This window comes from Prinia subflava, chromosome 8, assembly GCF_021018805.1.
Source record: "Prinia subflava isolate CZ2003 ecotype Zambia chromosome 8, Cam_Psub_1.2, whole genome shotgun sequence".
NCBI classification, from domain to species: domain Eukaryota; kingdom Metazoa; phylum Chordata; class Aves; order Passeriformes; family Cisticolidae; genus Prinia; species Prinia subflava.
The window spans coordinates 733,220-747,372 of record NC_086254.1 but is presented as its reverse complement, the minus strand read 5'-3'; the positions used below and the strand labels follow the sequence as shown (position 1 = coordinate 747,372).

At 51.1% G+C, this 14,153-nt stretch overlaps 1 protein-coding gene across 2 annotated transcripts in view; it reads left to right on the top strand.

Annotated features, from left to right (window-relative positions):
• MTMR4 (myotubularin related protein 4) overlaps positions 1–14,153 on the top strand; it is a 57,270-nt gene that overhangs the window by 18,848 nt on the left and 24,269 nt on the right. Inside the window, exons 2-3 of one of the 2 annotated variants that reach the window (XM_063402324.1) lie at positions 1,922–1,995; positions 12,225–12,314. In XM_063402324.1, the coding sequence (XP_063258394.1) occupies positions 1,993–1,995; positions 12,225–12,314 (93 nt within the window). In that variant the 5' untranslated portion in view covers positions 1,922–1,992. Of the gene's footprint in view, positions 1–1,921; positions 1,996–9,296; positions 9,963–12,224; positions 12,315–14,153 lie in introns of those variants that run through there. The other variant, XM_063402323.1, reaches the window with a different exon arrangement.

Sequence of the window (14,153 nt, the reverse complement as noted above, 5' to 3'; positions counted from 1 at the left end):
GCTCTCACAGCGAATAATTCCTTCCCAATATCCCATCTAACCCTGCCTTCTGACAGTGGGAAGCCATTCCCTGTGTCCTGTCCCTCCATCCCTTGTCCCAAGTTCCTCTCCAGCTCTCTTGGATCCCCCTCAGGCACTGGAAGTGGCTCTGAGCTCTCTCTAGAGCCTTCTCCTCTCCACGTGAACACACCCAGCTTTCCTAGCCTGACTCCAGAGCAGAGGGGCTGCAGCCCTCAGAGCACCTCCATGGCCCCATAAAGATAAGAATCAAATGTAGAGATACATTGTACAAGTCTGGAGTCCTTTCTTACCTCCCATTCCTTTTTCCTGTCTTTTCCTGTCAAGTGCATGGTGGGATGTGAGAGATGACCTGAAAGGCCAAGGATAACGATTCCAACCTGGCCACAGCAGGAGCAGAGTGGGAGCAGCTGCCTCACTGTGGGAATCACATCTCAGCAGTGACTCCTCGGTGCTGGCATCCAGCTTGGCCTTCTGATGTGTGGATGTCAAACCTGACTTAATTCTGGGCTGGGAAGGAAATCCCTGAGCAAAGAAAAGCCTTGGTCAGGTATTCAGAGCTCTTCTGTAGCCAGCATAATTCCTGAGTGGCGGAAGGAGGGGGATTCCCAGCTGGGGTGTGTTGTTTGAGATGTTTATATAATCTCCAATTGCGCATTTGTTGGCATTTGTATTTCACCTGAGGAGAAGAAAGGTTAAAATTAATCGTGGCAAATTTTACAGAAGACCTTGAGCACTCCTAGAGTTCTGACATGCTAAAGGGCAGAAATCAGGTTTGGTTGGTGAGCTCTGAGCCATCCTCAAGCTGCACTGAAATACTGAAGATCCCTGTTTAAAATATCATTGTACTTAAAAAACTTTGGGACACACACTTGCAGATTTCTGTGCTGTTTCACAGAATCGCAGAATGGTTTGGATGGGAAGGGACCTTAAAGGCCATCCCACCTCCTGCCATGGGCAGGGACACCTTTCACTCTCCCAGGTTGCTCCAAGCCTTGTCCAGCCTGGCCTTGGACACTGCCAGGGATGGGGCAGTGGGAGGCTGCTCAGGCAGGTGAGTGGTACCAGGACAGGAGTGCCCATCCCTTGTCCCAGTGTTTAATTGTGGATAATTCCATCCCCTCTGTGGGGCTGGAAGAGCAAAGCAGAGGCAAAATGTGGGCAGACGAGAGAAATGTTGGTGATCAACTGATCTGGTATTGGAGACACCTGAAAACTTTGAGGAAGGGTCTCTTCCTCCATGGAGCAAACAGCATCACCTCTAGGAGCATCTGGTCCTGTTGGAAAAGATCATCTTGGAGCAGGATCTTGTTAAGTCACGCTTCTTGGCTTTTCCCTTCCTACAGATGCCTCCTGTGATGTCCCTCAAGCAGGGCAAAGCTGGCAGAAGGACCTGCTGGTTTTTCCTGGTACTTGGAGTGCTTGCATCCTGCCCTACCTCCTGGGCAGGACCCAACTGGATTTAGAGGTGTTTTCCTCTCAGGACCATAGTGGTCTTCTCCAAACACTCAAGTTCCCTGTGAAGGATCTTCCCCAGGTCTTTGACTCACAGTGACCAAGTCTGTCTTCCTTCAGCTCCTCCTGTGTTCCCTGAAGTGTGGGTTTTGTACCTGTGGGGGACAGGCTGCTATGTGCTTATGTGACAAGTCCTGGGTGCTGTGTTAGTGAGTGACCTAAAGGATTTGGCGTCTCCCACTGATGCTGAATCTGGTTTCCAGCAGCTCCTGGAAAGGGCACAAAACAAAGGTTGGCCAAGATAGGTACAGACTGGGCACTGGCCTCGGGCGTCTTGATTTTTTTCTCCTCTATGTTCACACTGGACTACCATTCCTGTAAATTAAACTTCTTAACTAAAATTGTCTAAGCTAAACTTCTGCTCTGGGTTGTCTCCTCTTTGCTGCAGGTGAGACTTGTGGAGGAACAGGAAGAGACTGAGCTGTGATTGAACCAGGAGAGTCTGGACAGTGTCTGAGGATGGTGAGTTCATGTCTTATTTCCTCTCTACAGGATGGACATTGAAGGGCTAGAGCGTGTCCAGAGAAGGGAATGGAGCTGGGCAGGGGCTGGAGCCCCAGGAGGAGCTGAGGGAGCTGGAAAGGGGCTCAGCCTGGAGAAAAAGAGGCTCAGGGGGACCTTGTGGCTCTGCACAACTCCTGATAGGAGGGGACAGCCGGGGGTGTCGGGCTCTGCTCCCAGGGAACAGGGACAGGAGGAGAGGGAATGGCCTCAGGCTGGGCCAGGGGAGGCTCAGGGTGGATTTGGGGAAATTTCTCTCTGAAAGGGTTGTCCAGCCCTGGCACAGCTGCCCACCCCTGGACGGGTTTAACAGCCCTGTGGATGTGGCACTTGGGGACATGGGTTAGTGGTGGCCTTGGCAGTGCTTTGGGGATGGTTGGACTTAATGATCTTAGAGAGCTTTTCCAGCCCTTAATGATTCCATAATTCTGGTCTGCCTCTGTCCTCTATGGGTGGTCTTGTTTTCTGTGTGTCCAAAACTTGTACTGCTGCTAAATGTAGGAGAAGAAATACAAGAAAGAGCAAGAAGAGTGGAACAGTATTGTGTATTATATGCAATAATATAATAGAGAGGATTTATCACTGTCATTAAGATGCTGTTAATAGGATACGTTTACCCCTAAACCTCTTATTGGAATATATTGGGGAAAAAAAGTAAATAAGACTGGAACCCCCTTTTGTCTCCCTGAACTACTGACATAGTCATCCAGTTTTTGTAGCTTACTGATTTATTTTTTCTTTAAAACTTACTGCTGGGGTTTCTCATTGTGTTCCTCTGTCACCTCTCAGTGAAGGATTTCACACCATGTTAATAACAGCTCTGGTGCCACCAAAGGAACAAAAATTTCACAAGAATTAGTCACAGAAAAATGTGGTAGCAAAGAATCTGAACCACAGCCAAAGCAGCCAGATTGCTGATAAACTCATATAAAGGACCTCTAATGCCTCCAGCAAGAAATAACCCAAAATACAAGGGATCTGCTGGGAAGAAAAAAGCTGGAGATTGGAAATGTTGAAAGATATGCTGAGAGTGTCCTGGGGGGGGTAGTTTGAAGAGGGGTGATCTGTATGTGGGCTGTGGGTGGGCAGAGCCTGAACTTGCTGCAGTGACATGGATCAGCACCAGCTTTGTGTTGTTGAGGGGGAAGGGATGCTGAGGAGAACTGCAGAGACAGACAAAGGGCTGGAAATTCAGATTGAGGACATGAAAATTTAGGTTAAACATGTTAGAAAAAATAAATTATAAACATCTGGCAGACTGCTTGAGGAAATGGTGATGTCTCCTGAGGGACTGTCCCCCATGTGTTTTGTTAACAACTGGAATAGTAAAGGAAATGTACTCTCTGCATTAGTTGAGCTCTCAGCTTGAGTAGTTACACAAAGCATTTTTGCTGTAGCCCCTGTCCTCATGCTCCCTGGTGCTGCCTCAAGATCTCCTGTGCTTCCTGCTGGAAGAGATGATCCCTATGCTACAGGGTGAGGAACTTGATCTGGGATGGGGAGGTAAAAGTCCTCACCTGTCAAAACCTGATAAAGGACCTCACACTTAAGCTTAGAGCTGCCCTGGTGTCACATTGGAGGTGTAAAACCCAACAGCTGCTCTGGGTAGGATTGAGGTTAGAGGGATGCAGATGTATGCAGATACGAATGAAAAAAAAGGGAATAAACACATGGAAAATGCATAAAAAATCCCCCCAGGAAACACGGAGAAGGCCTGGCTGGGCCCCTGAGGGCAAGGCTGGTCAGACACCAGTGACAGGGCCTAGTGAATGCTTCAGGGTGACTCGGGTGTGTGCCCTCACCTGGCAGGACCTGCAGCTCAGGGACTTGGTAATCCAGAAACGATTTATTGATGTTTTATGAGCCCTTGGTAGGTTCTCCTTCCATTAATTCATCAGGCTTTTAAAAACCAGGTGAAGATTTGCAGTTGTGTCAGAGCTGTGCTGCCAAGCACCTCTTGCCTTGTTTTTGAACCAGCCCTGTGTTGTTTTAGCTGGTTCCTGTTTTGGGAATAACAATGAAGTGTGGTGCTCCCTGTGAGCATCTCCTGCCCTTCAGGATTTTGTAGACCTCCACACATTCCTCTTAGACATCTGAACAGCTCTAGTCTTCTAAATTCTGTGTAGCAAAGCCACCTTTAGTTCTCATCACCCCACCCTGGACTTGTTTTGATTTTTGGTTTTGGTTGTTTTTTTGGTTGGTTTTTTTTTGGGGGGGGTGGGGGGCAGTTGTTCAGGTTTTTTTCTGTTTGTTTTGGTTTTGAGTGCAGACTGGAATTTTGGATTTACTAAAACATGGAAGCTTTTCCCTGAACTCCTTTCCTGTGTCTGGACAGACCTTACCCTAACCTGGCCCTGCCCACCCTTAGGTGTAACCGTTTGATTTCTTCTTCACAAGAGGGTTTCCCGCTCCTTATCAGTACTCAAAGATACGTTTACTGTTTCAAATGACCTTCTGAAAAGGGTTTTTTTGAATATATATTTTATTTAAATGCTCCTGTGATTTTTTTAAAATTATTTTTTCATTTTGGGAAAAATAAACCAACCACCAAAAGCCCCTCCCATTTCACCCACTGTTTTGGGAAGAGACTATAGGCTTTTTGTCTCCCATGGCAAGGGAGAGAAAGCAAGTTGTAATTGCAAGCTGTAGAAAAAAGCGCTTACCTCCACCCCCTTATGTGAGCTTCTGTCAGCAGCTGGAGGCAGAGAACTGATGGAAACACTGACAGCCTCCTTGGAGTCTTTCTGTGACCTCTTTGGAGGGCTGTGACTCCTGAGTTAAACACAAGGAGAGCTGGAGGTGGGCTGTGGGTTGAGGGGTACCTTGGGGCTGGCTGGATCCATGTTCCCTGCAGGCATGCTGAGTGCTTCCCTAATTTCCTGTGCTGGTGGCAGGCTGAGGCCACAGCACCAGTGCACCAGTGCCCTGTAGTTAGCAGGGGCAGGCCCAAGAGCTTTGCCCTTAGTTAGCAGCACCCCAGATGTGCCTCACCAGCTGCTCTCCCCTTTCTGCTGCTCCAGATGCCTGGTCTAGTGTTAACAGCTTGGATTGCACAACTCTTCTTGGGTTGTAAAACTTCCCCCAAAACTAGCTGCTGATAGGAATGGCCTTGAAGGCAGCACTAGTGCTGGTTTAATCCTTAACTCTGGCTAATGGAGCCCTAACAAGCACTTGGTACCTTAATACATTACTTAAAACTAATCTGGCAGGTGGGTTGGTGCAGGTACTGTGCTGGCTGCTCAGTGCTCAGCTCCCACAGCAGCATTCCCTCTCCTGACTGCTGGGATACTGGCACTGTAGGCATCTGGTTCTTAGCCTGCGGAGTGGCCCATGACTTATCCGACGTGGGCATTTACAGCCACCCCTCGTCCCCTCGTGCTGGTGCATGGAGTTGACAGCCCATGACTTGTGCCCTTTTATCCCTTTTCTCAAAGGTTTCTTGCTGCATATTCAGTTCTATGCTCACCTCTGGGCACCTTTCTGAACAAACTCCAAATGCAGTATTACAGATCCATAAGCTCTTCTATCATCCTATCCAGAATAAATGATGACACCCACCATCGCAGTCCTGATTTATGAGGTATAAAACAGTAACTTCTCTTTGCACAGGTTTAAGGGTTTATTTCCACCTCAGGTTCTGCAGCTTTCTATTCACTCACAAACCTCCCTAGGCTCTGACGAAATGAACTATTTATGTAGGGGAACCTGAAACAAAGATGCCCTTTGTACAACAGAAGTAGGGGAGGCAGAACAAGAAGTGCCTTTGGCCACAGCTCATCAGTCCCAGCATCAGCTTATGGAGAGAGAGAAATATGTGTCTGAGTGCAGCTAATCTCACCCAATATAGGCATCTGCCAGGCAGAAAGAGAATAAAATTCAACTTTTAGAATGAGATAAATTATGCAAGTCTCTCCTCTCACCTGGAAAAAAATATCTAGATAACTAGTTGCTAGCTTGATTTTCACTGAAAATAAATATTCAGACGTGAAAGGATCTAAAGTAGAGTATCCTGATGCCTCTGCTGCTGGAGCCCCTGGCTGTCAGACAGAGCTTCCCTGGCTCCTGCTTGGCTCCTGCTGACTTACTTCTCATGTCCTGGAATTCCCTTCCCAGGGCAGTCACCTCCTCCTGCCAATTCTTCTGTTGGTTTTCTCCAGCTGGAGGCGGATCAGGGCAGTCTGTGCAGTGGATGTGCTACCAGGGACAGGGCTGCGCATGCAGATTTCTGCCAGCCCTTGCATTCCCTCCCTTCCATCTGTGGGTGAAGGCCCCATGCTGAGGTGAGGAAAAGCCCACCCTTAATCGATAGAAGGTGTGATGCCTTCTGCCTAAAGAGAGAAATTCTATTTGTGGTGCCAAAAAGAAGTAGATGATAAAGCTATGCCAGGGTTGAGAAGGGTGTACGTGTCTGTGGAAGGCTGAGTCAGGTGTGCTGGCAACTCCCTGCAGTGAATGGGACCAGTTTTTCTCTTAGAATCATGGAATGGTTTGGGTTAGAAGGGACCTGACTAGGTGGGAATTAGCTGCTCCCTGGCCCACACTTTCCCAAACTTGCAGAAAGCTGGACCAGCCACTGGCAAAATGATTCATTTCAGGATGCTGACTGGCTCCAGCCCACGAGAGAGATTGCAGCATCCTGATGCCTGTCCTGTGCTGCCAATGCAGATTGCATGGACTCTGGGGGGCCAGATGTTTCCTGTGAACCCTGTGCTGCAGGCTGGGCTCCTGGTGCATACAGGCATGTCTCCATAGGGAAATATCATCTCCTTTGGAGGCTGCAGCATGGCCCCTTGGGTGCCCATCCTGAGCACTGGGTCATCTCCAAGCCTCCAAATCCCTTTTGGGACCTTCAGGAGAAGGCTGCAAGCTGTTTACCTGCAGTGTGGATCCAGGGATATCTGGAGGGGGCAGCAGCACAGGAACATTGGGCAGTGCTAGTGGGAGGGAAAAGGGGCAAATCACTGCCAGCTGCCCATGTTTTATTCAGCTCCTCTTCCTCAGAATTGAGAGACACTTGGAATGGTGGTTGGGAGATAATGAGGGAGATTTCTCTCTCTGCCTACATGAACACACACACTGAAAACACTCAGAGGAGCCCAGTTTTGTGAAATAACCTCTTCCTCGGTGGTTTGGGATAGTGGAGCAGAGCCCAGCTGGGGAGGCATCCCAGGTTGCATTTAGGAAATCCCTCTGACTAAGCCATCTAGAGGACTCCGGAGCACTCTGCAGTCCTGTGCTGCGCTGCCCAGCACCACTCCTGCCTTTGCCTGGGTCACTGGAGGGAAAGGAGGGCAGGTATTTTGGGAACTCTTGAAGGAAGTGAAAGCAGAGTCTGAATCAAGTTCCTCTTGAAAGTCTGTGAACCCACTGAAGTTCAGAGCAAGGTTTCTACTCTGCACCAGGCGCAGTGCTTGAGCAGAAGTTTCTAAGTCGTGTGTGAGTCTTTTTCTGATATTAAAGGTGCAAAAATATTTCAGTGAAAGCAGAATTTCTATTTGTGGATGTTCAGGTCAGCTTAGGTTGGAAATTCAGAGTACTGATCTGATGAGCAGCCCTTTAACTCTGCACAGCTGCAGCTTAGAGGTGTTACAAAGGTCCTTCTATAAACAGTCTCTATGCCAGGCCCTCAACTGAGCCTTGGCCCTAAAAATCTCCCTGTGGGTTGGAGCAAACCTCTTACCTACCTTGTCTGTGGGTTTGTGTGTTATAAACTCTGGTCTTGTGCTGTATGCATTTAACAGCAATGTGTGCTCACACTCTGCCCAAGAAACTCACGGACTTCAGCTGTTCCCCAGACGTGCTGTATTGTTTTTCCCCTGCTACATGTCAGAAAAATATTAAATATTGGCTTTACAGTGTTTATAGCCACATTTTCTCTCCAGTATAAAAGGTTCCTTCAGCTTTAGCTGCTCTGGTTTCTCAGCATTTCCTCCAGTGACCCAGGCAAAGGTCACCTGCAGAGTGCAGGGCACCTCTCCGGCCGCTTACTTTTTGCCAAGACAAATCTGTAACCTCATCCATAACCCTCTGTACTTATGTGTAACCCTCTGTTTGTGTCCATAACCTTCTGTTCTTGTGTTTTGGTTTGTGGTTGCCAGCTGGTTTAGATGCCCCAAGGACAGGCCATGCCAGACATCCACCCACTGTGCTCTGTGTAAATGGTGGAGTGGGGCAGAGCAAAATGGGATTCCATGGCTTATCTCCAGGTGTGGCTATTGTGTTCTCATAAGTCTTTTATCCTAAGTAGTAAAGCTGGCATAACCATGTGAGTCTGTTTTGTCATCAAGGGAGCTCATGGAACTGAATTTTGCCATGCAAGTGACAGTGGGCAGCATGTCTGGATGTCACAAAGCTGTCCCTTTAGCCAAGGCAGCTCTGAATAATCTAACTCTGAACAATTTTGCAGAGAAATGCTGAAGTCTTTTGTCTGACTTGAGAAAAACCCTTTGAGATCCCATTGGTATTGCTGGGGATAGCTGTCTGTGGTGTCTTTGGGGCAAACACATCTAAGAGGAGCTCAGTGGCGATAGGCTATGCCCTGTTTGGATTTGTGTTTTGGGAGCAAAAAGTTGGTGTGCTTTGAACCAGATAGCGGGGCCTTTGATGACCGATGAAGGGTCAGGCTTTAATTTTGCATTTTAACAAAGAGATTCTCCTTCTGGCTCAGCAGTGGGGACAGAAAAGCAGCTGATGGTAGAAATGCAGATGGGTTTGCCAAGGAAGCTGCTCCCGTGGATCCTGGGATAGGCTGTGACCTGGGAGCTGTTTGTTCCTGGGCTTGATGAACAGCAGGTAGTAAATATAAGCTTTTGGGACCCTGGGGTGGGGAGGGTGGGTGCTCAAGCACGGCATTTCCTACACCCATGGCCTTACCCTGTGTCTGTGAGCATTGCCAAGGGGAGCTGAGGAAACTTCACATGGGAGATAAGTGTCCAAGCAGTCAGCAAGAGGAGCCTTTGTCCACTCCAGGGCCCAGGCTCCACCACACAGGTGCTGGTGGGAGCCAGGGATATCCAGCGACTCCCTGTGCACACGAAGCTCCTGGAAAGGAGGACTTACGGTCTTGGGAGCATTGAGTGGTGAGATGCAGCAGGGCACCCCCTTTATCCTCATCTCCCTGTCCAGGCACAGAGGAGTGCAGGAGGATAGCGGGCTCGGGGGTGCAGTGGCACGTCCAGGCTGAGTTTCCGGGAGCAAGGCTGAGGCTGGGGGCTCGGCATTGGAGTGGAGGGCTTGGAGTCAGTGCTGGCGCAGAGGCCTCAGGGCAGAGGGCTCGATGCCAGGGTGGAGGGTTCGGAGCAGAGGTCTTGGAGCAGAGGGCTCAGTGCTGGTGTGGAGGTGTTGGTGTGGGGTCAATGGAATCGTGGCAGAAGGCTCCGTGCCGGGGTGGAGGGATCGGTGAAGAGCTCGGTGCCAGGGTGGAGGGCTCGGGGCAGAGGGCGCGGTGCCGGGGCACGAAGCCGTCTTCCCGCTATTGTTCTCGGCGCTCCCACTGCCGCCATCAGTGCGGTACGAGGCAGGTGCCGGCGGGAGCAGCGCCTGGGCCGGGAATGCCGCTCCCGCCCGAGCAACGGGCCGTGCCCGCGGAGCCGCGCTCCCGCCGCCCGCTCCATTTTCTGTCTCGCCCGTCACGGAGACGCTCAGATGGCAGAGCCGCGCTCGGCGGCCCTGAGAGGGAGGTGGAGTCTGCCCGTCCTCCGCCCGCCCTCCCTCCATTGTCAGCGGCGGCGGTGGCACCTGCTCGGGCCGCCGGCGGCCGGGATGCTCCTGCCCTTCCCGGCGGAGCGGGGACGCTGCCGCAGTGCCGGGGCCGCAGCTCGCAGCCGGAGGGAGGAGATGCTGCTTGTGCCTGCCCGGCCCAGTTGCCGCCTTCTGAAATGAACATGAGTCTGCCAGGCCGCGTCTCCTGCTCCATGCTCAACTGCTTTGTAAGTGCTGCTTTTTATTCCCCTTCTCTCCTCCATGGAAGCGGGGCCGTAAGCCACCTGTGCTCTCCGGCTCACGTGCCGGTGGAGGCATCCTCTGGGTCTGTCCCGGGAGAAGGGAGATTCCCTTCCCACATGCCGCCGGAGGACACTGTGGCCCCGTCCCTGTTGCCCTGGCTGGGCCCAAGGGCACAGCAGCGCCCGGCGCCGCGGGCTGAGCCCCGGCAGGCCCTGGTCACTGTGCTGGGCCCCGCAGGCTCTGCACCCTGCCTGGAGCTGGGAAATGACCGTGCTAGAGCAGCCGACCCCGGGGAGCCCCGCGCTCCCTCCCTGGCTGCGGCTCTGCAGGACGCCTCCGGTGCTGTGCTGAGACGGGGGCCTGCACTCGGTGCCTTTTATACCTTCAGCGAGAGGAGGTTTCCTGCTCTGACCCTTCCTGCAGACCCACCCTCAACCCCCCCAGGACACTCCTGGCTCCGAGGGCTTCAGGAGGCTTGTGAAGAGAGCAGGGTGCTGACCCCCATCCTGCCGGTACCCAGGATGGGGTTGTGGCAGGAGGGGATGTTCAGCCTCTGCCCGCCCTGTGCTGCAGGCGAGGAGGGACTCAAGGACACCCAGGCGGGTGGAGAGCTCAGCCTGCCCTGTTCCAGTTCCTGCTGCTCCCTGGGATTTCTCTGCAAACTGCAAAGTGTTGATGGGAGAGGATCTCTGCTTCCTGGCTGCTGCACCGGCACACGGGCACACACCTTCCCTTTGTGCTGTCCTGGGCTGGTGCCTCAGCCCCGGAGTGAGGTGCTGGCAGGAGGGGTACTGAGCCTCCTGTGGTCTCCAGTGAGCATCTGCTGCTGCTGGAGCCGATGCTGTGCCTTGTGTCCCTCACAGTGTGGGGACAGGGGCAGTGCCTTTGCCTCCAGCTGGGTCTGATGCTAAGTTTTATGAAGGCTGTAACAGCATGTTAGGTCTGTGCAGGTTCCTTGGGTGTGGAGTGGGAGGAGTCTAGCTGCCTCCATCTGAGGTCCAGGGAGCACCTCAGGCCAGGCTGTTCCTGCAGGTATTGAGGCTTCAGCCCCTGTCAGTAACACAAGAGGATTCAGCATAATTTTAAATATTCCTGAGCCAGAAGGATTGGGATCTCCTTTCTTCAGGTTGAAATTGGGATTCTGGCTTGGGTGACATATCCAGAAAAAGATGTCATTTTCAAATATTACTCAGTGCTTACAGAAAACAGTGTTTCCTGGTAAATGCTAGAGCTAGAGAGCAAGCAGCCTTCTGATGAAAACATTCCCACACCAAATACATGTGGAATTAGCATCATCCTGGATTCTCAGCAGTGAGCATCTGAAGCTGAATGCCCGGGTGCCACTCCTTTGGGCAGCAGTTCAGTGATATGACAGGACCAGGGTGAGGACTGGTGAAAATTGTCACCAAGACTTCACACCAGAGCACAAGCACCATCGGAGCAAAGCTCGGAGACATAGGGTGGGATTTGGGGTGTCCTGTGCAGGGCCAGGAGTGGGACTTGATGATCCTTATCCCTTCCAGCTGAGGATACTGTGATGATTTTATGAAGATTTGCATGTTCTAAACTGAGACATACATTCCACTTGTCAAGGATGGCATGTGCAGGTTCCGTGTGACCTCTCAGACCATCCTGAGGCCTCTGTGAGTTTTGTGGGGTGTCCATCTGAGCAGGCTGGACGTGTCTTGGTGCTGGCACCAGTCAGTAGTGCCTGTTGTGAATGATGTGCAGTGGGGTGCAGTTGTTGTAGGGTTGTAGGTTGTTCACAGTTGTATCTTCTCCAGAAGATTCAGGCTCTTCCCAGATTTCTCTGGTGTGAGAGTAAAAATGAAAGCTCCTGAAACAAAGCAGTCCTTAAGAGGCAGAAGAGTAGGCTAACACTGGACTGCAGATGGAAACCATCTGCGTCACAGTGTCTCTGCTCTGGTGCCATGGAGCAGGTAACGGGAACAGCTGACATGACAAGTTACTGTCACATCAGTCCCCTGTGGCCAAGGTGTGTCTGCTTGGCTTTCCAAACACCGTTCAGCTGAAGAGGCGGGACTTGGAGGCTTCAGCATTTCACTATGCTGTGGGCACTCTGCAATGGCCCGGGAAACTACTGGGGTCTGGAGGCAGAACAGGCATTTCCATGCACAGGTATCCCCAAGCTCCTGAGGTGCCAAGAGTATCCAGCAGCTTCAGTTTTTGGCTTTCACAGCATGTACTGTGAGGCTGTCTGACTGTGTGCTCTGTTTGCAATGCAGGGTGAGGAAGGCCCTCCCAGTTTGGAGTACATCCAGGCCAAGGACTTGTTCCCCCCGAAGGAGCTCATAAAGGAGGAGGAGTCACTGCAGGTAAGGATGTAAAAACTCCCAAACAGCTCTGGGATGTGGCAGAGCAGCTCTCCAGCCCAGCACATCCTGGAGGCCATGGGTGGGCCGGTGCGAGGGGCACATTTGGAGCAGCAGGTGCCTGTACCTGGGGGCCAGGCTGGCTGTTCCCAAGGCCCTGTCCCTGCCTGCCCAGCCCTGGCAGGATGTGACCGGCATCACTGGCTGCTGGGAGCGTGGCCGGAGCTGCTGCAGTGCGTGGCCAGCCCAGGCATTCCCTGTGGGAATCTGTCGCTGCCTGCCCAGCCCTGCATCCAGGGACATTCCCGGGACAGGGGGAACATGGGGGCCGTGCTCTGTGCAGCCACAGTGTGCAGCTGCACTGCCTGCTCTCCCCTCGAACACCTTGCTTCTAGTAATTTCTTGCTGCACAGCGGCTGTAAGGAGGAACCTCCATGTGATTCCAGCCTCCTGCTGCAGAAAGCCCTGGGAAGAGCCCCAGGTGCTGTTTCTACTGTGCAGCAAGGGCAGCATTCCCTCCTGGGAATTAGTGCTTCCTTTAACATCATCCAGTGCTCATCATCCTTCTCCTGGGGCTGGAGCCAGGCTCACCTTGTTCTTGCTGCAGTGTTTGAGTTTGTTCTGAGACTGTCACTGTCTTGGCAAACAGCGCTGGGGAAAGCAAGGACTGAGAGCTAATGGCTTGAAGGAACAGCCACAGGCTGGGGAGTTGTGCAGGGTCAGGGCTGCAGGGCTGTGGTTTTAGGGGGTGAAGTTGCTGAGGTGACTCTGAATTGAGACTTCTTGAGAAGAGCGACCCTGCCTTAGTTTGCTGCATGGAGAAGTAAAGTTCAACCCTCCCAAGGGTAATTTGACTTCAGTAAATTGTTAATTTATTGTAAAAGTGAGTATTCAAGGCCAGCTTGGATGGAGCTTGGAACCTGGCCTAGTGGAAGGTGTCTCTGCCCATGGCAGGGTGTGGAACTGGATGAGCTTGGGTTGGGATGTCACTCCCAGCCTGAACCATTCCAGGATCCTGTGACTAGAAGGATGCCATTAGTTGATAACAGGCTGTGTTGGGGCACCTGCTGGTTTATTCCAGGATTTCCCTCTGTCAGTTCTTGCAGTCTTACCAGCCCCTTTCTGTTCTGTCTCCCTTCTGTTGCTGTGTGAAAGAGCCACGTAAGCAGGAGAGACATATGCCAGATAAAAACAGCCCTGGCAAGCATACAGAAATCAACTGCAGAAATAAAGAGAGGATATTCTCTTAGGCAAATAATTAATATTTTTCAAGAGTGTTCGGACAGATGCCAAGCTAAGGTGGTTATTTTTGTACAAAGAAAGGAGAAGTTCTTAGTACAGTTGTCACTTGAAGTCTGAAATCCAGGAAATTCAAGTTTTTATACCCAAGCCATAGAAGCAACTTCAAAATAAAGAGAAGATGGTCTGACTTGTACTAATTACAGTGTAATGAATTGTGTCATCAGCTGCCCTGTCTGGCAGGTTTCAGCTCCGTCTGAAATGATAAATCATCGTGACATTTTTTGCATAATTGGTTACAGACATCACCTGGTGTAGGTGGCATTCAGGCAACAGGAGGAGCCTGATTAGCTAAGGACAAAGGGGCTTAGTGAATTTTAGGCTGTTCTGCTTTTTTTTCTAATATAAGAAAAGTCAAACTTGACTGTCTGCCAGGATCCCATGTTTTAAAAATAACTCTGGCATGTCCAGACTGATGGAGAAAAACAGACACTTCATTATGGAGATATTTTAAAAAATAGAATACAGGTAACTTAAATGAAGCTTTCTTCCTTAATTGGGACACGCTTCCTCAGCCATATAAATAACTATACACAGAGAACC